The sequence below is a fragment of the Lithobates pipiens genome, unplaced genomic scaffold (genome assembly GCF_037356315.1).
Source record: "Lithobates pipiens isolate NorthernLeopardFrog02 unplaced genomic scaffold, aLitPip1_a1.2 Scaffold_27, whole genome shotgun sequence".
Classification (NCBI taxonomy): Eukaryota; Metazoa; Chordata; class Amphibia; order Anura; family Ranidae; genus Lithobates; species Lithobates pipiens.
The window spans coordinates 95,058,211-95,082,054 of NW_027507788.1; the positions used below are offsets into that span (position 1 = coordinate 95,058,211).

A 23,844-nucleotide genomic window follows, 5' to 3' on the forward strand; every position below is an offset into this window, starting at 1 on the left:
TCAGCTTGTGTGATAGACAGAACACTGCGTCTATCACACAAGCTGATTTAGGAGGAGGGCAGGACTTTTCTCACAGCATGGCCAAAGTTTTCACATTCAGCTCGGAGACACACAGCAGGAGATGCCCACAGACTGTGTATGACATATAGTGGAGGAGGAGGGAGCGGAGTGCTGCGTTGCAGCAACAGCTTGGCCCAAACGGCCACAGGGCAGGCAGCCTACTGATCATTTTTTTGATCCATCAAAATTCTTTTGAACGATTAATAGAGGAATTCATTGTTCATTTCCGCATCCCTAATTTTTTCACTAGCCAGGGACGGTGAAGAAGTGGGAAAGCTTAAGTAGAGCCGAGTCAGGGACCCAGTGGGTATCATGGGTGAAGCTTGAGAAGTATACATCGGATTAGCTGTGAAGGAGGTCAGGGGATCCGGTGCCAGCTGGGATCTTGGAAGTCTAGTGAAAAACTGGGAGCTCAGTGTGAAGATCTACAGTGGGATACTGTGAGTTAAGTGTACAGATCTCTACTGACTGTTGAAATTTCAGTTGCTATAGGAGACAGCAGTTCTACAAAATACAGTGCGCTGCATTCAGCTTAAAGACCCTCTACCTGTATCGCTGTCTGCCTATTACTATATTTTGTCTGCGGAGTCTGCAAATTGCTATTGCATTTGCCTAAGGGTGTCCTGGCCCTAAACTCTCTCTCTCCCCCAGTTCTCGTTAAGAGACAATAAAATCTCTTTTGTTGCATTCAAAAGTGATTGGTACACGTTTCTAACTTGCATTACACCCACCAAGCCCAATGACCTGCACCCTGAGGAGGAATGTCGGTTCTCTCTGGCTCTAAGGGTCACCATCAGGTCTTTGGAAGTCGGGAAGAACGCTACAAATAGATTGAATGTAAAATGAAATATAAAAGAACTCTTGTGCATGGTGTCATAGCATTTATGCTGCATAATACTGCACAGAAAATTTGCCTTTCATCTACATTCCTGGTATCTTAATGCCCGTTGACATCAGCATCCCAGTGTGCCAACACTCACACTGCACAGAGATTTTTCAGCTTGCATGACAATAATTTAAGCACCAGCAGTAATAGTCACTTGGTCAAATCACTGGGTCAGATTAACTTTACCCATAACAACCTTATAAAAAATAATGTTCTTTAGCAAGTGTAGCGCTGGCTCCTGACGAGCAGGCGCCATGTTTTTTTCTAACGTTAATTTGCCTGAAACCACAGTTGGGTTTCAGGACTATTCTCAAAATTTCTGGTTTCAGTACCAGTCCAGCTGGGTTGCACTGGGTTCTCCTTGACCGCAAGTGTCGCTGTCACCGCCGGCAAAAGTAGAAGCGCAGTTTAGATGGGCGTATTGACTGCCACTGTTCTCTCAGAACCAGCCCAGTGGGAGTGTTCTCCTGCTGTGCATTCTGGGGGGTGGTATTTAAGGTGCCGATGCCACGTGGTTCGGGGTTTTCCACCTGTTGATTTTCTGTCTGTTCGGGTCTGGTGGTCCTCCTGACCCAGCCGGCTGGCCCGAGGCAACGCAACTGCAGGGACAGTCCCGAGTGGAATTTGGGGCCTATTGAGCCAAGGGTGATCTGGTGCCGTCTCATCTGAAGGGAGAGGCCCAGCAACTGAAGAACCCCAGGGAAGGACTGTTCAGGAGAAGGCCGTGCGCAAGGCTGGCTTCTCTGAAGGAGCCTGGAGGCTTAGTTGAAGGACACAACCTGGATCCACACTCATATGGTATCGCCGGATTGGCTGAGAGAACCCCAGTACCTCGGTAACGCTCAAGTGTAAATAACAAGTCTGTGGCAGAGACTTTGTCAAACACCCTACCAGCTGCTAGGCCTAGTGAGAGGAGGTCTATCCAGGGGTTGTAAAATCCAGCTGTGAAACGGTCTTTATTCTCTGGATTTACTATAAGGACTTCCTTTAATTGTTGCAACTTAAGTACCTGAACTTACTCCTAACCCTCTACCCTTTATTGAAAGACTCTGACACTGAATCTTCTTTTGGGTTATTTATTTGTAACAGAAACAGTTTCCACATTCTTTGGGCCATCAACCACAGGAATCCCTAGACGGAGAAGCAAACAAGGAGGTAATGGTAAGCCCAATAAAACCAGCAGCTCCTTCGGGGGTCAGTGCTACACAAGGAACATACATTCCATATTAATAATTATGCTACCAAAATGAGTGTGTGCTGTACATTTCCCCCAGCATTGTTCCTGTTTCTTCTTGCTGCAGGCTGCCATTTTGCTGAAGCACAAAGCCCCTGAGCAGCAGTAAATCTTTAGGCTGTCAGCAGCTCGGCCTCTATTTTTCAGCACTGCCCCGAAAATGTAGAGAGCAACTAAGCATGTGCAGAGCAGGGTGAAACAGTGTATTCCATGTCATCTGCTTGTGTTGGTCCACTGTGCTTTTTCCATCGTCAGCGCAGCCCTTTACCAGGAAATTCATGCTTCCCTCTGCTGACCAGCTTTATGGAGATGCTGATTTCATTTTTCAGCAGGACTTGTTACTTTTGGCAGTGTCAGCCTGTACCAACACCTGGTTTATTGATCATGGTATCACTGTGCTTGATTGGCCTGAAAACTCCCCTGACCTAAAGCCCATAGAGAAGAATCTGTGGGGTGTTGTCAAGAGGTAGATGATAGCCACCAAACCCAACAATGCAGACAAGTTGAAGGCCGCTAAGCAACCTGGGCTTCCATAACACCTCAGCAGTGCCCCAGGCTGATCGCCTCCATGCCACGCTGCATTAATGCAGTAATTCATGCAAAAGGAGCCCCGACCAAGTATTGAGTGCACACTATACTGTACATGGACATACTTTATATTAAACCAACATTTATGTATTAAAAAAGCCTTTTTTTTTATTGGTTTTATGTAATATTCAAATTTTTTGAGATAATGAATTTTGGGTTTTCACTAGTGTAGGCCATAATCATCAAATAAAAAAAAAGCTTGAAATATATCACTCTGTTTGTAATTCATCTATATAAATTATGCGTTTCACTTTTGAATTGAATTACTGATATAAATGAACTTTTTGATGATATTCAAATTTTTGAGATGCACATGTAGCTCTTTACCAATGGGATGTACTGTACAGAAAAGAAGTCTAATCATTATTATTATTTATTTTTATTTTTAGCAATAAAGCTTTTTCATCAGTGAGCTGTATAGTAAACACAACCCATTCAATCAGAAGATAAAATAGGAACATGGTGTGTGATTCAACATTTTTATGCTAATTTCAGAGAATGGGTTTGTTAATAAACAGCAAAACCTATTCATTCAATTAAATCAATGTAAAAAAAAAAAGAAAAGCAAAATACAACATATATATTTTTCTGTTTATTAGATAAGAAAAAAAATGAAGTCCAAATAGAACATTTAAAAATGTAGAGACGGCGACATAAGCATGCACCCATGCAGATGCATGCTTAACAAAACTGTATAGATTGAAGCATAATGCCAAACATATTGGAACTTGGATTTTGGGTTTGGGTTTGCATACACTGGGTGCGCAGGTAATGGCCCAAAGTGGTAAATACAAATCTCTTGTTTGCTGGTTTGATGTCACTAATGCCGCGTACACACGACCAGACTTTTCGACGGACTAGGTCCGACAGCCTTCCCGACAGTCCGTCGGACCTCCGCCGAAAATTCCTTCTGAACGAAAGTCAGTTCGTTTTGAACGTGATGCCGTAAATGGGACTAAACAAGGAAGTTAAATAGCCAGTAGCCAATAGCTGTCCTTGCGTCGCATTTGGTCCATCGGACTAGCACACAGACAAATGGTTTGCATGCTAGAAAGCTGAGACCGTCGGATAGATTTGAAACATGTTTTATTTCTAGGTCCATCGGACTTTTGGGAAAAAAAAAGTCCACTGGAGCCCACACACGATCGAATTGTCCAACGGATTCTGGTCCGCCAGACCTAGTCTGCCGGAAAGTCCGTTCATGTGTACGCGGCATAAGGTTCATGTTGATCTCTTGTGGTGGGTTACAGAACTTCACACGTGCTGCTTTGCCCCTGCTTCGGTTTTCGAATAAGCCAAGTAGCATGCTGTTGAGTCATTTTCTCCATTACAAAAACAAGTCTAAGTAAGCAAGTGTAAGTAAAAGTCTGCACAAAGATGTGCATATAAACACCGGGATTTATTAAGTTAGTGGTGCAATAACATCGATATTACAAGACAGCAGCAAGCTAGGCCTGTCTTACTCTGCAGCTTATTTAAGCCTTGCAGTATTTAATCAATATACTGTAACAGGAACTTGCCACTCTCCATCCATTCCTCTGGGATGACGTCTATCTAATGTAAATATCTATAAAACTAAACACGCACTTGCAGTCGTTGTTTTATCTAGCGCTAGCTACACATACATTGCATTTTTTTTCTCACCTGATTTAACCATTTTAAAACCATAATGCTTTTTTTAGTTTTTTTTATATGGTATACAGTGGCAGTAGTAAGCAATCAAAAAGGTTTATTTGTCTAACCATTTTATGCAGAAGTAGAAGTAAACATTTAAATTCACAGCTGAATGACAGTGTATTTTTTGGCAGGTAAAATACTTTTATTTTGTTCATCTGGTCTTCTAAGACCCCCTTCACACCTGCGAGCCTATAGCGTCGGCGGTAAAACAACGCTATTTTTAGCGGCGTTTTACCGTCGGATTCGGCCATAAGGCGGGGGGCTTTTACCCCCGCTAGCGGCTGAGAAAGGGTTAAAACCGCCTGCAATATGCCGCAATAGCGGCGTTTTGCCGGCAGCATAGCCGCGCTGCCCCATTGATTTCAATGGGGAGCAGTGGTGGAGGAGCGGTAAACACACATCTCTCCTTCACCGCTCCAAAGAAGCTGCTGGCAGGGCTTTTCCTGACGTCCTGCCAACGCACCGCTGTAGTGTGAAAGCCCTCAGGGCTTTCACACTGGAATGAATGGTGCAGCAGTTTGAGGGCGGATTGCAGGTGCTATTTCTAACGGTATAGCGCCTGCAAAACACCCTCGGTGTGAAAGGGCTCTAATTGTCAGGGCTGGGCTCAGCCCTTCTCTGAACTGGCTGCTCAGCTGTCGGCTAATTGCCAGATCCTATCTCTCCACAGTTACTCAGCTGTTGATATCTCGCTCGTCAGTCCTGCCTACTTAGGTCCCTTTCACACTGAGGCATTTTTCAGGCGCTACAGCGCTAAAAATAGTGCCTGTATAGCGCCTGAAAAATGCGGCTCCTTTCACACTGGAGCAGTGCGCTGGCAGGACAGTAAAAAAAGTCCTGCTAGCCGCATCTTTGGAAAATGGGGCTGCAGCGGCACTTTGCAAGTGGTTTTAACCCTTTTTCAGCCGCTAGCGTCCGAATACCGCTGCTAAAGCGACGGTAAAGCGCCGCTAAAAATAGCGGCGCTTTACTGCCGACGCCGCTCCCGCCCCAGTGTGAAAGGGGCCTTAAGCCTGCTGTCCCCTTGGAGAGGCTCTGGAAAAGTCCTGGAGACAAGCATGGGAGGAGGTGACAAGGGAGCTTGAGAGCAGGAGGTCTTGAGATGAACGAAGAGAATGATTAGGATGGTATTTTTGACTAGGTCAGTAATGTAGATGTGGGCAGAGTTGTGGATGGCTTTGTAAGTAGTTGTTAGTATTTTGAATTAAATTCATTGGGTGAGCAGAAGCCAGTGGGGGGATTGACAGAGAGGAGTAGCAGACACAAAGCGATTGGTAAGGTGGCCTTAAGCACCTGCCTTAACCGTGTGAAACATGTTAGTGGTTTTATCCTTGCTGTATGGATTTATGACAGTAAAGAAATCGTTTTTCATTGGAGTGCGGTTTTGTTTTTAGGGAATTCAACTTGGATAGGGTAAAAAGGGGAAATGGGTTATGCCTACTTGACTCGAAGGACAACAAAATGAGGAAGACCTCCTTTGGCACGCTGCAAATATATTTGACTGTGTTCCCTTCGGAACAGCAACAAGATTTATCAAGGGTAATCCCCTGCTAGAAGCTAAATTGCCTTGAAAAAGTTTTCAGACCCCTTAACATTTTCCACATTTTGTCATGTTACCAAAAACGTAAATGCGCTACAGTATTCTTGGCAAAGTGAAGATTTGTCTTGTTAACTAAGCTCTGGAGCAACAGCACTTGCAAAGGGCACATTCTATTTGGCTTTAGTAAATCCACCCCACTGTTACATTGGCAATGGGCGCTGGTTTTTGGGGTCATGAGCCATTTGTGGAAAGAATAAACAGGGTACGACCCATGTGAGGCACTCTTACCCAGAACATCGTAGTTCATCAGATCTAAAAAGTCGAATGTTCTGCTTCCAGATACAGGGAATTACCTTCATAGCTATGAAACACCTAATGCTGCCAAGGCAGAGTATGTGGGTGTAAAGCAGATCATTGAGGAGAGCTCCCATAGCCACAAATATGATTAATTTACAAAAATTTTCCACACCTGCATAAAACTTTTGCACAGTACTGTTTATTGAGATTTCTTTTAGAAATAGAAGTGTTAACTGATAAAAATAAACTTTTAACAAAATGGACAGTAAATGAACAGAAGATAAATACAAATCAAATCTCCTTGGGGTGACCACCCTTTGCATTCAAAATAGCATCAAATCTTCTAGGTACACATGCACACAGATTTTGAAGGAACCCAGCAGGCAGTTTGATCCAAACACCTTGAGGCTGGGTTCACACTGCTGCGGGGGGAGATCCGGATGTGATTCGCACCGCAAATCACATCCGATCTCCGTAGCGATGCGAGTACAGCCATACAGATAGTATGGCTGAATTCGCATCGGTCCCGCAGCAAACTCGCACGGGACCCTTTTTTTGGTCCGCAACAGAATCGGATCGCATGGGGGTTCACACCATGCGATCCGATTCCTGTGCGAGTCGGCAGATCGCACTGCGATATGCGGACGGATCTGGGGGTGTCATTAACATATCATTGACACTCCCAGCCGTCCGCATAGGGCAGTGTGAACTGCCGGCGGGAGTAATGCGATGCGGGAAAACGCCGCGGATTTGCGGCGTTCCCGCATCGCAGCGGTGTGAACCCGGCCTGAAGAACGAACCGCAGATCTTCTGTGGATATAGACTGCCTCAAGGTCTTCATTACATTGAAGATGGTTCATAATGACAATGGCTGTAAGTTTGGGGTTGTCGTTTCGCTGCAGATTACATTTGGGGCCAATTACACTCCTCCCTGATGGTATGACATAATGGATAAATATCTGACTGTATTTCTCAGCATTGAGGACACCATTGATCCTGACCAAATCTCCAACTCAATTTGCAGAAATGCAGCCCCAGATTTGCAAGGAACCTCCACCATGCTTCACTGTTGCCTGCAGACACTCAACTATGCGTGAAAACATAGGCACTAAAGACCCTTAGACACTATTAGATTTTCTGCAGATTTTTGTCTTCAGATTTACCAAAACCATGTAGTGCAAGGGCCTGCCTGATTGCATACAAATTGAAGCGCTAATGCTGCGTACACATGATCGGAGTTTTAGTCGGAAAAATCTTGGATAGTTTTTCAGACGGAATTCTGCTCAAACTTGGCTTGCATACACACGGTCATACATAAGTTCTCTGGACTTTCGACCGTCAAGAACGCGGTGATGTACAACACCACAACAAGCCAAGAAAATTAAGTTCAATGCTTCCGAGCATGCGTAGGAATTTTGTGCTTTGGAATTGCTACAGATGATTGATCAGAATTTCCGAACTGAACTTTTTCCGTTTGAGAACAGGTTCTCTATTTTTCCATCTTTTGCTGGCAGAAATTCCGCCAGCAAAAGTCCGATGGAGCATACACACGGTTGGAATTTCCAACCAAAAGCTCTCATTGAACTTTGCAAGAAAGCCTGCAAACAGTTTGCTGAAGACAAGCAGACTAAGGACATGGATTACTGGAACCATGTCCTGTGGTCTGATGAGATAAACTGTTGGTTCAGATGGTGTCAAGCGTGTGTGGCGGCAACCAGGTGAAGAGTACAAAGACAGGTGTGTCTTGCCTACAGTCAAGCATGGTGGTGGGAGTGTCATGGTCTGCAGCTGCATGAGTGCTGCCGCCACTGGAGAGCTACAGATCATTGAGGGAACCATGAATGCCAACATGTACTGTGACATATTGAAGCAGAGAATGATCCCCTCCCTTCGAAGACTGGGGTTGTTATCCTGTTGCAATACTGCCCTGTGGCCCAAACACACCTCCAAGATGACCACTGCCTTGCTAAAGATGCTGAGGATAAAGGTGATTGACTGGCCAAACATGTCTCCAGACCTAAACCCTATTGAGCTCTGTGATGTCTTTATGGAGGAGTGGAAGAGGACTCCAGTGGCAACCTGTGAAGCTCTGGTGAACTCCGTACCCAAGAGGGTTAAAGCAGTGCTGGAAAATAATGGTGGCCACACAAAATATTGACACTTTGGGCACTTTTGTTGCCCAAAGTGCCATTACATTCATGGTCATGGACATTAATGGCTGTGTGTTGAGTTATTTGTGAGGGGACAGCAAATTTACACTGTTATACAAGCTGTACACTCACTACTTTACATTGTAGCAAAGTGTCATTTCTTCTGTGTTGTCACATGAAAAGATATAATAAAATATTTACAAAAATGGGAGGGGTGTACTCACTTGTGAGATACTGTGTGTGTGTGTATGTATAATCTTTTTTTTTTTTTTTATGTATCACAGGATAATGCCAAACTTGGCAGGGATTACTCTGCTCCCCTTTGAAGCTCCCCTCATACCTACCTGAGCCTATCTCGATCCAGCGATGTTGCAGGAGAGTCTCAGCTGCCCGGGACTCTCCCTCCTCATTGTCTCAGATAACAGCGTGGCGCCATTGGCTTCTGCTGCTGGCAAAGTTAGTGAGCCAATGAGGAGAGAGAGGGAGCTGGGCCAAACCACGGCTCCATGTCTGAATACACACACAGAGCAGCGGCTCAACTCAGGTGCCCCCCATAGTAAGTTGCTTGCTGTGAGGGCACTTGGTTAGAGAGAGGGGCCTGGGGTGTCGTCAGGGACTCGAGGCGAGGAGGATCTGGGCTGTTCAGTGCAAAACCACTGCTCAGAACATGTAAGAATAATGTTTGTTATTTTTAAGTGATAAAAGTGATAAAGTGTCATTTTTTTATTTTAATTAAATTTGCCCTGATTTATAGTAGATGGGCTCTGGCAGAGGACAAGTGGGTGAGTTAGTCATGTTTTGGGCCCCACCAACAAGTTAGCCTTATACAGTTCAACATTAGAGTCGTTCAATTAATTTCCGGTAAGACTACTATGTGTAGCACTGACCCCCGAAGGAGCTGCTGGTTTTATTGGGCTTACCATTACCTTCTTGTCCTCATGTGCATCTAGGGGTTTCCCAAGGTAGATGGCCCAAAGCATTGTAGAAATTGACACTGGATCCACTTTATATTTATTTGAAAACAAGTAGACAAAACAGTCTCTCAAAGAAGGGTAGAGGGTTAGGTAGGAAGTTCAGGTACTTTTGAAACTGCAAAACATAGGAAGTCTCTCACTATAGAAATCTAGAGAATTACCGCTCACAACTGGATTCTCACAGCTACCTGATAGACCTCCTCTCACTAGGCCTAGCAGAGTGTTTAAGCAAAGTAAGGTCTCTGCCACAGTCCTGGATGTAGAACACTTGTGAATAAATTCTCTGCCACAAACTTGAATGTAGAACACCTGAACAAACTCTCTGCCACAGACTTGGATGTAACTGAGGGACGTAGACAAATTTAGAGAGCTATCATATGGTACCAGTATCTTGCAGCTGGTCCGGCGATACGGTATGAGTGTAGATTCACTTAGAGTCCTTCAACTGAGCCTCCAGGCTCATTCTGAGAAACCAGCCTTATGCATGGCCCTCTCCCGAACAGTCCTCCCCTGGTTGCTTCTCCAGTTGCTGGGCCTCTCCACAGATGAGACGGCATCGGATCACCTTTGAATCCTCCTCCCAGTTACTTTGCCTCGGGCTAGCCAGCCCCGAGACTTGGAATTGGATGGATCCGCACCCCAGGCCATGAGGGCTGGTCAGGAGGACCAGGACCAAGCAGACAGAAAGATCTTCTGGACTGGAACCCAGAAGCACGTGATGTCAGTACCTTAAGTACACTCTCCGAGAATGCACAGCAAGATGACACTCCCACTGGGCAGGCTCAGAGAAAGAATGGCACTCAATGCGCCCAGCTAGACTGCGCTCTCACACTTGCCAGTGGTGATAGCAACACCTGTGGCCAAGCAGAACCCAGTGCAATCCAGCTAGATTGGTACTGAAACCATAATTTGGTAAAATTAACCCTAAAACCCAACTATGGCTTTAGGAACTCTAAATAGAAAAAAAAACATATAGCGCATGCTCCTCAGGAGCCAGCGCTACATACCTATACAGAGTTTGTATTATCCACTTATTTGCATGCTTTCTCTCCCACAATCCAAATATATACTAGAAATTTTATTGACCCCAAAATGTGTAGAAATATGTGACTGCGGTAAGGACATTATTAGACTATAAACGCAGTTGGGGCAGGGACTGACGGGAACAATCCAGTGTGTTTTCTGTAAAGTGTGGTGGAAATAGTCAGCATTTAGTAAGTTGGTAGCTAAAATTAAAAATGAGTAAAACTGTTTATTACAATTTCTATTTTCCGCAGAGGACTTATTGATCGTTAATGCACAGCCATGTTTCCTGCCTCAGAAGGCATAGCTTCTAGCTAATGGCTGTACAAAATGAGCCGTGTCAGAAAACAACATGCTCAGGCAACTAGAAAAGCTTCTAGTATACACACTTGTTCGACAGTGCAGCAAATGAAAAACATTTAATCTTACTCAGCTATCTCATGCTATCTTCAAACAATATAAAAGTTTGACATCTGTTGTGTTGTCAATGACTATAAATTAACAAATAAGCTGTACGGCATGCCATGAAGTCATAGTTGGTGACTTATGCTTGGCTTGTGAGTTCACAGGCCGGTAACCTTAGGAAAGAAAGTTTAAAGTAGAACTAAGAGCAAAACATTTTTTTTCATTTTGGATAGAGTAAGGGATGGTTATAACCCCCGTTAGTTAATTTTTTGCCATCTGTGCCCCTTTGGACAGATTTGCCTTAACTTCCTGTCCCATCACCAAAACAGGAAGTGAGAAGAAATCCCTGCAAATTAAGGGAATACTTCAGGGACCCACAGGTCACCAGAACTAGTGTCCCCATTGGAAGATTTTCCCTTTATTCATTTTCTTTGGACAACCCAAAATTTGGGATTTTCTTTTACTTTCAATGCGAATGGTGAACAGGACAAATAAAGAGGATGAATCTCAATAATCGCAATAAAAACTGACAGGTGTTTTAATCCCTTTCCACTCTGTCCAAAATTAAAGAAATAGTTTTGCCTTTAGTTATAGTTTAGCTTTTTTCTGTGATGGATTTGTGCTTCTCAGAGAGCAAGGCTAACTTGCCAAGAATTGGAAATTTAGTAGGAAATTTGCGTGGCAAGTCTCTAGCAAGAGCAAAGTTGCAGTGGTGAGTCTACAGCAAGAATTTTGAAAGTCTATAGCATGAAAATTCAGTCACAGTGACCCCTGTGGTGGGATGACTATTGCACAACATAACAGAACCAGAACCTGCAGCAGACTTGCAAAGAAAGTTGATCTGGAGTCGTGCAATGCAGACTTGCTGCAATTGTGCAACAAACTTGTGAAGCCTGGCAAGTTTAGCTTAGCAAGTCATTTTCAAACTTGAGGCACAATTGCTTGCTATCTGGGATATTTACAATGTAGATTTTGATGCTCAGATTTTGCAATCATAAGCCTGCAGGTTGACCTATTTGGCATTGGATGTTGCCAGAATGGAAGATTTTAAACAGCGTAAAGGATGTGTAATTGGCTGAACGATCAGACAGGGGATAACTGTAACTTCACATTTACTAAATTGGTGCAGATTAGAAAGCCGTCCCCGCCGGCAGAAGACATTGGCACAATGTCGCTGTTAATGGGGGGAATCAAGCAAATTTTGTTCCTGCAACCCATGCTCCGTGTATAGCCCGCCTAAATCTCTGTTATTCTTGAGCTTCATAGAGACTGTGCTGTGCTGGAACGTAAAGCCTTGAAGGAGCCACAGAAATCTGGCTTTGAGGCACAGCCTTTATAATCGGTTTAACGTTGCTCTCTACTGGATGCATATTCTTTGTCTTTCGGACCCTTTTTGTATTGTTAATCCTAATCTGCACAAATTTAGTGATTATTTCTAGAGGCTTTAGCAGTCGCTTGTAATAACCTTAAGCAAACTCAGCAGGTTGGTTTACCCAAGTTGATTGACTAGGCCACAAGACAGTATTCCAACATAAGGACCCCAAACACACCTCCAAGAGGACCACTGCCTTGCTAAAGAAGCTGAGGGTAAAGGTGATGGACTGGCCAAGCATGTCTCCAGACCTAAACCCTATTGAGCATATGTGGGGTATCCTCAAATGGAAGGTGGAGGAGCGCAAGGTCTCTAACATCCATTAGCTCCGTGATGTCATCATGGAGAAGTGGAAGAGGACTCCAGTGGCAACCTGTGAAGCTCTGGTGAACTCCATGCCCAAGAGGGTTAAGGCAGTGCTGGAAAAATAATGGTGGCCACACAAAATATTGGCAATTTGGGCCCAATTTGGACATTTTCACTTAGGGGTGTACTCACTTTTGTTGCCAGCGGTTTAGACATTACTGGCTGCAAGTTATTTTGAGGGGACAGCAAATTTACACTGTTATACAAGCTGTACACTCACTACTTTACATTGTAGCAAAGTGTAATTTCTTCAGTGTTGTCAGGTGAAAAGCTATAATAAAATACTTACAATAAATGTGAGGGGTGTACTCACTTTTGTGAGATACTGTGTATATATATATATATATATATATATACAGTGGTGTGAAAAAGTGTTTGCCCCCTTCCTCATTTCCTGTTCCTTTGCATGTTTGTCACACTTAAGTGTTTCGGAACATCAAACCAATTTAAACAATAGTCAAGGACAACACAAGTAAACACAAAATGCAATTTGTAAATGAAGGTGTTTATTATTAAAGGTGAAAAAAAATCCAAACCATCATGGCCCTGTGTGAAAAAGTGATTGCCCCCTAAACCTAATAAATGGTTGGGCCATTCTTAGCAGCAACAACTGCAACCAAGCGTTTGCGATAACGTGCAAGAGGCTTTTACAGCGTCCTGGAGGAATTTTGGCCCACTCATCTTTGCAGAATTGTCCTAATTCAGTTACATTAGAGGGTTTTCGAGCATGAACGGCCTTTTTAAGGTCATACCACAACATCTCAATAGGATTCAGGTCAGGACTTTGGCTAGGCCACTCCAAAGTCTTCATTTTGTTTTTCTTCAACCATTCGGTGGTGGACTTGCTGGTGTGTTTAGGATCATTGTCCTGCTGCAGAACCCAAGTTCGTTTCAGCTTGAGTACACGAACAGATGGTCGGACATTCTCCTTCAGGATCTCTTGGTAGACAGCAGAATTCATAGTTCCTTTTATCACGGCAAGTCTTCCAGGTCCTGAAGCAGCAAAACAGCCCCAGACCATCACACTACCACCACCATATTTTACTGTTGGTATAATGTTCTTTTTATGAAATGCAGTGTTCCTTCTACGCCAGATATACTTGGACACACACCTTCCAAAGAGTTCCACTTTTGTCTCATCGGTCCACAGAATGTTGTCCCAAAAGTCTTGGGGATCATCAAGATGTGTTGTGGAGAAATTGAGACAAGCTTTGATGTTCTTTTTGCTCAGCAGTGGTTTTCTCCTTGGAACTCTGCCATGCAGGCCATTTTTGCCCAGTCTTTTCCTGATGGTGGAGGCATGAACGCTGACCTTAACTGAGGCAAGTGAGGCCTGCAGTTCCTTGGACGTTGTTGTGGGGTCTTTTGTGACCTCTTGGATGAGTCGTCGCTGCGCTCTTGGGGTAATTTTGGGCGGCCGGCCACTCCTGGGAAGGTTCACCACTGTTCCATGTCTTCGCCATTTGTGGATAATGGCTCTCACTGTGGTTCGCTGGATTCCCAAAGCTTTGGAAATGGCTTTATAACCCTTTCCAGACTGATAGATCTCAATTACTTTCTTTCTCAATTGTTCCTGAATTTCTTTGGGTCTCGGCATGATGTGTAGCTTTTAAGGATCTTCTGGTGGACCTTACTGTGTCAAGCAGCTCCTATTTAAGTGATGCCTTGATTGTGAACAGGTGTGGCAATAATCAGGCCTAGGTGTGGCTAGAGAAATTGAACTCAGGTGTGGACAACCACAGTTATAGTATGTTTTAACAAGGGGGGCAATCACTTTTTCACACAGGGCCATGATGGTTTGGATTTTTTTTCACCTTTAATAATAAACACCTTCATTTACAAATTGCATTTTGTGTTTACTTGTGTTGTCCTTGACTATTGTTTAAATTGGTTTGATGTTCCGAAACACTTAAGTGTGACAAACATGCAAAGGAACAGGAAATGAAGAAGGGGGCAAACACTTTTTCACACCACTGTATATATATATATATATATATATATATATATATATATATATATATACATGCACATACGGTAGATACACATTAGATAATGTCTTTTACTTTTACTACACCTCCCTCTGGTGGTACATGTAGAATATTGCAGCATATCGGTTTTCAATGGTTAATGAATCAGATTTGGCATATTCACAGCTTTGTCATTTCCTGCATGTGGAAACCTTAGTAAGTGCAATTGCCTGTTGTCAGGAAGTTTATGCATTTATAATGTATGTATAAACGTGAAAAATAAAGAAAGCAGATCCACCTATGTCTGTCCTTTTCTCCAAAACAGCGTACAATCTAATTCATTCAAACACATGGGCAGTTTTGCAAGACACCAATTCAGTAACAATATTTCATGACTAAAATGAGTTATGGTATGAAAACCGATCAAAAATAGGGATTACATACATGCAGATAGCATACCTGGTATGATTCAGCTTCAATCCCAGCACTTGCGAGGCAAAAATCCAAAAACAGAGTCTGTGCAATTACTAATTTGGTATAATCTTAAAAACAAAAGGTCACTGAATTTTAATATTTCCAAGCACCCCCAATGCCAGTAGAGTGGTACATGTAGCTTGCATCAATTTTGTTTGTTAGGAAGTTGGTTGGAGCTTAAAGAGGGATTCCACCTAAAAAAAAAAATATTAAAAGCCAGCAGCTATAAATACTACAGCTGCTGACTTTTAATAAATGGACACTCACCCGTCCGGGGGTCCAGCGTTGCCGGCAGCCGAGGCCGATCGATCGCTCGGCTCTCGGCTGCTGCCGTCACCATTCTAGGTGAGGGAATCAGGAAGTGAAGTGAATCGGCTTCACTTCCCGGTTCCCTACTGCGCATGCGCGAGTCGCGCAGCGCAATAGGAATTGTCCGCGCTGTCACTGGGACCCGTGTGTGTCCCAGCAGACAGCGCGGCAGGACAGGAAATGACATAGACTCCCACGGGAGTCTATGCCCGGAAGTGGGTGTAAATACCTGTCTTTGACAGGTATCTCCACCCCCCTCCCCCCTGTAAGGTGCCAATTGTGACACCGGAGGGGGGAGGGTTCCGATCAACGGAAGCTCCACTTTAGGGTGGAACCCCGCTTTAAGTGGCTTATGGCATATGGGGTAGAATAAGAAGCACTGGCAATACCATGGGGAGATTTATTCCCGATTACAGCCCATAATGACCCCAGTGAGTGCTGCTTCTTCAACATGATTGCTGTCATTCCTGATCTGTATTTGTTATGGTGTGTGCAGAAGTGACCACGATTTTCTAGCTCTTGTTTTTGAGCCATGGCATTTATATTGTTACCAGACACATTTTTTTGACAAACAGATTCTAAAGCACAGCGATGAGTTGACATAACAATATTTATTATCTACAGTATATGATCATTAGACTTACAAAAAACAAACAAGGAACTTTTTTTAAATGAGCAACCAATCGACTGCTGCCCTTGAAGTTTATGCTACTTGTGGAGTGATCCATTTTGATGGAAGAAATATTCTCACTGGCAAAACTGGGTGGGCATATGAGGTTGGATAGTTCCTGGATGTAGCACCCTTGCAGCAGAGAATTCTGGCAATGCTACCAGTTCTTCCTTTAATTTGTAAAGATCAATGATGATCCCAAGGTAAAATGTATTCCTTATTCTTGTATTCCTTTTTTACTTCCTTCTTCCTTCTAGCAGTTTTTAGTGCAAATTTAATGTGTGTAGATAACACAAAAAGTGACTGTTGTAAAAAAAAATTGGGTAATACATTCTTTTTTGTTATGCGGAAGTATTTTTTTTGTACCATATGATCACATTGAAGTTCACAGTTTGACTCTGGTTTACATTAAAGGGTAAGACCAGTTAAACAAGAAAATATATATATAGAAACGACTGTACTTGCCAAAAGGTTTGTAGGGTAATTTACATATCCTTGCTTTGCTAAGCATAAGGATCATAATAATACTTTTCAGAGCCTGTAGTTCTGCAGAAAATGTGCCACTGCTCTACTGGCTGCAGACTGTGCCACTGCTCTACCGGCTGCAGACTGTGCCACTGCTCTACCGGCTGCAGACTGTGCCACTGCTCTCTGCCTTCTGCAGATTTTGTGCCACTGCCGTACCTTCTGCCTGTTCATTTTGCTCGTTACCTGCCCTACTCCAACCCATCAGCTTATAAAGGAGTCACCTCTGAAAAATGCAATGACACTGCTTCTAAGAAAATACAAATAGTTCTGAATGAATACATAGATAAACACAACCAGCATATGAGGCTTATATCCAAAAGTCTAAATTTTCTTTTTATTTCAGCAATAAGCTGCATTGTTCCATCTTTATTCTATGTCTCAGGTAACATCTTTTGTTACACATGAAGATGGAGTAATGTAGTAGGTCACCTGTTCTGCCTGGTCATAATGATGCAATGAGTAGGGAGAGAGGGGCGCCCGTTGTTCTGAATAAGGAAACTCTTAGGTCCCTTTCACACTGACGGACTGATCCGGTCCACCTGTCCGTTTGGCAGGCAGATCATATCTGACCATCCATTCCTCGCTATGGAGCGGTGGATTTTCAATGGACATGTGTCTGTTGACACTCGACGACATCCGATTGGATCCTGTCCGCTAAAAACAGACTAATGGGAATTTGTTTCCCATCCATCCAGTGGATGAGATGAGAGATGTCTACGGACCACCTGTCCATTTCCATCTGACTAACAGCAGGCTGTGTCCATGTCTGCTCTGCATCAGTGGAGCGGTCATGGACCTGTCATCTGCCTGGTCAGTGGGGATTAACAGGGAGATCCCCTGCTGAGTGGGCAGATCTACTGGTGGACGCCACCAGTGTGAAAGGGTTGAAAAGAAGGAAAACATGTATATGTTTTGCTTGCAATAAACAATTATATTCTTCATTAAGAGTTCTATTCTGGACACCAAACGCTCCTCTCGCCCTATACACTAAATATGCTCCTTCCTAAATGTGCTCCTTTCTCCCTACTCAAGTATCTCTTCAGCTGAAGAAACCGCTTTGTTGTACCACTAAGGTAGCAGCCCATATCTCCAAAGAGAGATCATCACCATCATTCACCCGCGTAACCATCCAATATCTATCGAGAACCGTTCTACTGGTCCAAGCGTGGTCTCTAGCTCTAACTAATAATGATGTAATAGGAAAGTTTTTTTAGACTTTTGGATACTTGTGCTGGCTACTATCGCATGGAGAAAAATTATGGAGAAACCCTTCTTATAGTGAGACTGATGGTTTTAAAGAATACACTAGTGAACTAAACTGTGATATATATTTGATTGGATCTTGTTTAGAATGTGGGCCCTGTAGCTTATAATACTCATATCTATCATAACCCCTTCTTACAGCTAGTATCATTGAAAACCTCTCTAAGTGTAGGAATAATATGCAAAGGCTTCATATTTCATAACTAAAGCTGTGCTGTTTGGTGTCATATTGACATTGTCTCTTTGGGGATTGATTCAACAGGAACACTAATGAATATTCTGTAGATTCCCACCATTCACAATTTGGTTAATTATGGCTTCCATTGATAACATCTCGTGCATTAATTCTCCGAGACATCTGAAGTAAAGGGGGAAGAGGTGGCAAAGGAGGCGCTGATGGATTTGGAGAATCAAAAGTAGAATGGCGGAAGGATGGAGGTAGAGGGGGTGGAGGGAGTGGTCGGTTTCTAATCCAGTCCACGTCTTCTTCATCGAGGAAGGATTCAGATAATGTGCTGGCCAAGTCAGCAGAGGCAGCACACTCCTAACACAAGACAATGTCACATTATAATGCCATATATGGAGTCACCAGTGCACACAAAAGGAAGGACAGTCTTCTATGTGGTCAGACAACAGGACACAGCACTGCAGAGACAGGACAAAGAGAGACAGCCGAACAACGGACGGGAGTCACAGTGATCATTACTCACTTCATGAGGTGGTGGCTTCGGAAGGGTCTGGGGACTTGAAGTCTGTTTTTGATGCTGAAAGGTAAATAGAGCGCCATGAGGAAAATCAGATCTATCATAACAGTGTACGGCAGAGAATATTCCCAAGCAGGTTTTTCAGGTGAAATTTCTAAAAACAGCCCAACACTGGTTCAAAGCCAACCAAACCTGCTCTAACTACTGGATGAAAAATAAGAAAAAACAAAGAAATTTAAACTTATATTTTCCTCATCTTGCTGTGTATACCAACTACCATTATAAACCACATAAAAGTTTATCTATTTCTTGTTTTTTTCCCCACTTTCCCACTCTTATGCCGCTTACACACGATCGGAATTCCGGACAGAAAAAGACCGATGAGAGATTTTCATGGGAAAATGCGACCGTGTGTATGCTCCGTCGGAATTTAGCTGTCCAAATTTCCGCCAGCCAAAAATTGATAGCATGTTCTCAATTTTCCCGACGGAAAAACTTTCTATCGGTAATTCAGATCGTGTGTATGCAATTTCGACACGCCAAAAATCACGCATGCTCAGATTCAACTACGAGACAGAAGCTATTGGCTACTGGCTATTGAACCTCCTTTTTCTAGTCACATCGTACGTGTTGTACGTCACCGCATTTATAAATGATCGGAATTTGATGTGACCGTGTGTAGGCAAGACAGCTTGAGCCGAATTCCTTTGGAATTCCGTTGGGAAAACTATCAGAGCTTTTTCCGACGAGAATTCCGATCGTGTGTACGTGGCATAAGTTGACAAAATTCATACTGGTAACAAAACATTTTCGTAGACTAAATTTAATACTATTTCAGTCGCCTAAAATACAACTAAAACAATTGAGATGACTAAAATACAACTAAAACTGAATTTTAGTCAAGAGTATGACTAAAACTAAATTGAAATTTGACATTGAAATTAACACTGGTCTGTAGTGCATGTTTAAACCTTAATACCATGAATAACAGATTTTTCACTCCAGCAGTAAGTATAATATGTTTGGAAATCGTAGAGAAATGCATTACAATTTAACTACACCCAATAGATTTTAGATGACTAAAATGTATTGGAGAATTTAGTTGACTAAAATGTACTGGAGATTTAGTCAACTAAATACGATTAAAACTAAAACAATTGCAGAAGACTAAAACGGGGCTAAAACTAAAATAGACTTTTGACTAAAATTGCAAAGACTAAAACTACCGTAATCGAAATTTGCTGCCAAAATTAACACTGGTTGTTACCCACCTCTTCTGGCTTTGGTTGTGACGCAATGTGGACCTTCTCTTTGCCTGTGATTTGACAACGGCAGAATGGACATGTGCTGTCATTTTTCTGCAGAGAATAAAATACAGTTAGGGAATGGTGGGAAATAAAATTCAGAAGTTTGCCAGGGTCCTAAATGGCGCAGAACACCTTGCCCATGATAAAAAGTTGCACAGTGGCATGGTGAACAACACAATTTCTAGTATTAATGTCCACCCTCTCCTAGAGTCTAGGGCAGCCTTTCTCAACCTTTTCAACACAGAGGAACCCTTGAAATAGCTCTCTAGTCTCGGGGAACCCCTGCTAAAAGTTAGAAATCTACAACTCGTGATACATTAGTGTGATGGTCAGTGGGAATAATAGTCCTTACACTTGTGGCATTTGGGTAGAATTACCTCCTTGCAGATAGCTAAAAAGATCAATGGTGTAAGTAGGAGCTTAACTGACAGGTGGAAATTGCCCAATGTTGAAGGAACCCCTAGCAACCTCTGGGGTTGAGCAGCACACAAGGCTATCTGTGAGTTTCTAAGGCCAGCATTGAAGGGCTTTTGATCACTTCAGAAATGCATCTCTTCCAGGTCAATGCATCACTGGTAATTTAAAATCCTGGAGGGGAAGAAACCACTTTGTGATCCTTTGAGTTTTTATCCTTATTTTGTGGCATTTAGCTAAAGGGTGCATTTTCTTAATAGGCCTGCCCTTTAAAGAGGAAGTAAACCCTGATGAGTTTACTTCCTCTTTCATTCCCTGCAAAGGTAAAGCATAATGGACTACTATGTATCGCATAGTAGTCCATTATGTGTCACTTACCTGACACAAGAGCCAGCGCAGTCACCGATGTCCCCTGTAGTCCGGCGCATCCATCTTCTCATGGGTCTCGCTGCTCCGCCGCTGTCATTCGGCGAAGCCGCGATGACGTCACTCCCGCGCATGCGCACGGGAGCCACCACTCGCGGCATATCGCCGTTGATCGTGGCTCGCTCAGTGCGCCTGCACACCGCTGTCTATGGCGCATGCTCCGTAGACAGCGGTGCCTGTCTTTCGGCAAATATCTCCTAAACCGTGTAGGTTTAGGAGATATTTCTTGGACCTACAGGTAAGCCTTAATCTAGGCTTACCTGTAGGTCAAAATTGGTTGCAAGGGTTTACAACCACTTTAAGCTCAAGTAATATCTGAGCCCCTCCAATGCCCAGTTTGTTCTTTTGTAGAAAGTGTCTTGCAAAAGTTTCCCCAGCTAGCTGACACAAGACCACACCCAGGCCTACTTTTAAAGCATCAGTTTGCACCAAAAACTCTTTCTGAAAGCGCAATACTATTGCTACTGATTCCTGGGAAGAAGCATGCTTCAACTGGCAGACTGCTGCTTCTGTCTCGGGATACTAGGGTTTTGCAGATGAGGTTTTTCCATTTGTGGGAACTGCCAAGGGGGTGGTTAAGGTAGTAAAGTTGGGAATAAACCTTCCTCCCAAAGAAGGAGTGTACCTTTTATGTGAGGGGACAGAGCCATTTTTGGATGATTTTCACTTATTTTAGCTGGGGTCTGATGGTGCATATGCCTACCACGTACCCAAACAGTGGGTTTCTTCCAGTCCACTCACACTTTTCTAAGGGTTTACCAAGAACTCTGCCTTTTATTGGGGAACTGGAACTATTTAAATGTTTTTTTAATAGGCCTTTCCAGTCTTGGTTAAAAAAAAATGATGACATCTAGACAAGACCCTTAAAATGCCTGAGGAATCTCAGGATACTTTTTCTTTAGCCTCTTTGTAGAGTGCAATTTGTCAGGGAGCCTTTGTTAAATTAGGAGTAGTGATATATCCGGCCAGACCTAATCTTTCAATTTGTCCACCCAGGGCATCCGAATACACTCTATATTCAACTTGGAGACTTAGTTAAAATCTTTACAGAATCTCCAGATTCCAAAGAAAATATTTAGCTTGGGGACTGGCACTATAGGATTTAACCATTCATTCATTCAACCAGGTCTCCTCAATGATTCCAAGATCTAACATATTTTTAATCTCTGATGCTACGATTTCCTGGTGGGCTTAGGGAATTCGTTAAGGCTTGATGTTGACACACATGGTAGCGTCTATAAGAATATCATGCTCAGTTACATTGGTTGGCAAACTTGAAAAAAAAATCCTGATCTTTCTGCAAAAATTCCAGCAACTGTTTGTGAGTGGGAGAAAGTCTTTGCTATTGTCAGTTGTTTTTCTGTGTGTTGAGATGCTCCTGAACTGTCTTGTCCACTGTCAAAGCCTTTGCTTCCATGGTTTGATCAGGTTAAAATAATAGGTTTGGTAGAGCTTTCTCTTCGTGGGCTTGTAGACCTTATAGTTAACACTTCCTACCTTTTTCAACTCATAGTGTCCCTGCCATTTTGGTGTAAACTTGCTCCCAACAGATTTAACCTGTTGATCAAAGTTCTTGTATTGGTGAAAACTCTCTGACACTGGAGGATTGGTTATACAATCGGCTTTGAGTCGCTTGCATAACCCACAAATGCTCCCCGAGTATGGGCATAAATTGTGTAATATTTTTCACTATGCTCTGATAGGGCATTATGTCTCGTTTCTATGGTACGTTAATCCATGAGGATGTCACCCAAAAACCACTGATTGTGGTTAAAGTCAAGAAGTGAGAACTTCATGTACACCTGGGGAACCTTCCGTACGGCCAATGGCAAATGAGGTAGTAAACGATCCCAATTATCACCATCTTTCAATCACATTATTGGGCATCCTCTTTAGGGTTAAACCTTTCAACTAACCCATCAGTTTGCAAATTATATAAAATTAAGCAGTTGCAGACTTTGGTATATCATCTCCAGAGTTCTTTCATACCCTTGGACATAATTGGGGTTCTTTGATAAGTCAGAATTTCAGGCGGGAGTCCTGTTCTCATGAACATTTGAAACAACCCTGGTGAAAAAACATTGGATGAGGTATTTTTTAAAGGAACTGCCTCCAAGTATTGCATGGCATAGTCAAGAACTACTAAAATATATTGATATCCCCAGAGGCTATGGGATCATATGGATGGTACATTTTATAGTCTGTATCAGCAGACTCCGTATATGGGGTTTGCTATTTGACAGGTTGAAGCAGACTCATAGCAGGCCTTCATCCTCTGCTACCACCTCAGGTCAGTAAAAATGTTGCAAAACCTATTCCTTAGTTTTAGCAACCCCAAGATGACCCCAAGCACATGAGCATGAGACTGTTGCATTACCTGCCAGGACGTTAGACACTTGTCACACAGTAAGTGGCCACAAGGCTCTATCCGCATATTCTTTTCATTGTCCGCACAGATTTTGCACTGTTCGAAGGTGGAATCCATGTCTGAATACAATTCCCACTGTTCCTGCATGGACAGCACAGAAAGCTTTTACATTTCAGGTGGCTTGCTGAATTTAATTTGTAAGAAAGAACTCAGTATAAGGTTAAAGGGAATGAGCAGTGTCACATACATATATAATGCAACAAAAAAAATGTGAATATGTAATATATTTAAAATCACTATTTCCACCAGGGAGTAGGATTTCCTGGCTATTTCACGCTTAAAGCAGATGTAAACCCTCACATATACCCAGTGACGTGAACAGCTTCAGATGATACACAAGGATGAAACAAATCTCCCTACCTAAGTTTTACATCTATGTCTGCTGTCTTCAGCTTTATTTATCCTTTAAAAAGTGCAACTAGTGTTGAACAGGAAGAGAAAATCTGTAACCTGGAGTGTGAAGTCTGGGCACACAGCCAAGACAGCTGATTGGAGGTAAGGATGAGCTCAGGCGTGTTCACAAGTCCGCGTGCCCAAGCCCGCCAGAAAGCTGACACTCCACAGCGCTAATCACAGACATTTCCTGATCTGTGCAGCCGCGGATTGGGAAATGTCTCACTGCCTGCGATTTAGCGCTGCAAAGTGTCAGCTTCCTGGTGGGTACGGGCAAGTGGACTTGTGAACAGGCCTGAGCTCATCCTTAATTGTAGGAAAGACACACGCCCCCACTCCACATTGGCAAAGGAAGGAAGGAATGTGCAGAGCTCTGCCGTGAGAAGGCA

At 43.1% G+C, this 23,844-nt stretch overlaps 1 protein-coding gene across 1 annotated transcript in view; it reads right to left on the reverse strand.

Moving 5' to 3' along the window:
* Positions 1 to 15,914: 15,914 nt before the first annotated feature.
* Positions 15,915 to 23,844, reverse strand: part of CBLC (Cbl proto-oncogene C) — a 52,154-nt gene continuing 44,224 nt past the window's right edge. Inside the window, exons 7-10 of the mRNA XM_077457233.1 lie at positions 23,012 to 23,143; positions 19,759 to 19,845; positions 18,494 to 18,547; positions 15,915 to 18,327 (exon numbers count right to left, since the gene is read on the reverse strand). Coding sequence (XP_077313359.1) covers positions 18,091 to 18,327; positions 18,494 to 18,547; positions 19,759 to 19,845; positions 23,012 to 23,143 — 510 coding nt within the window. The 3' untranslated portion in view covers positions 15,915 to 18,090. The remainder of the gene's footprint in view (positions 18,328 to 18,493; positions 18,548 to 19,758; positions 19,846 to 23,011; positions 23,144 to 23,844) is intronic.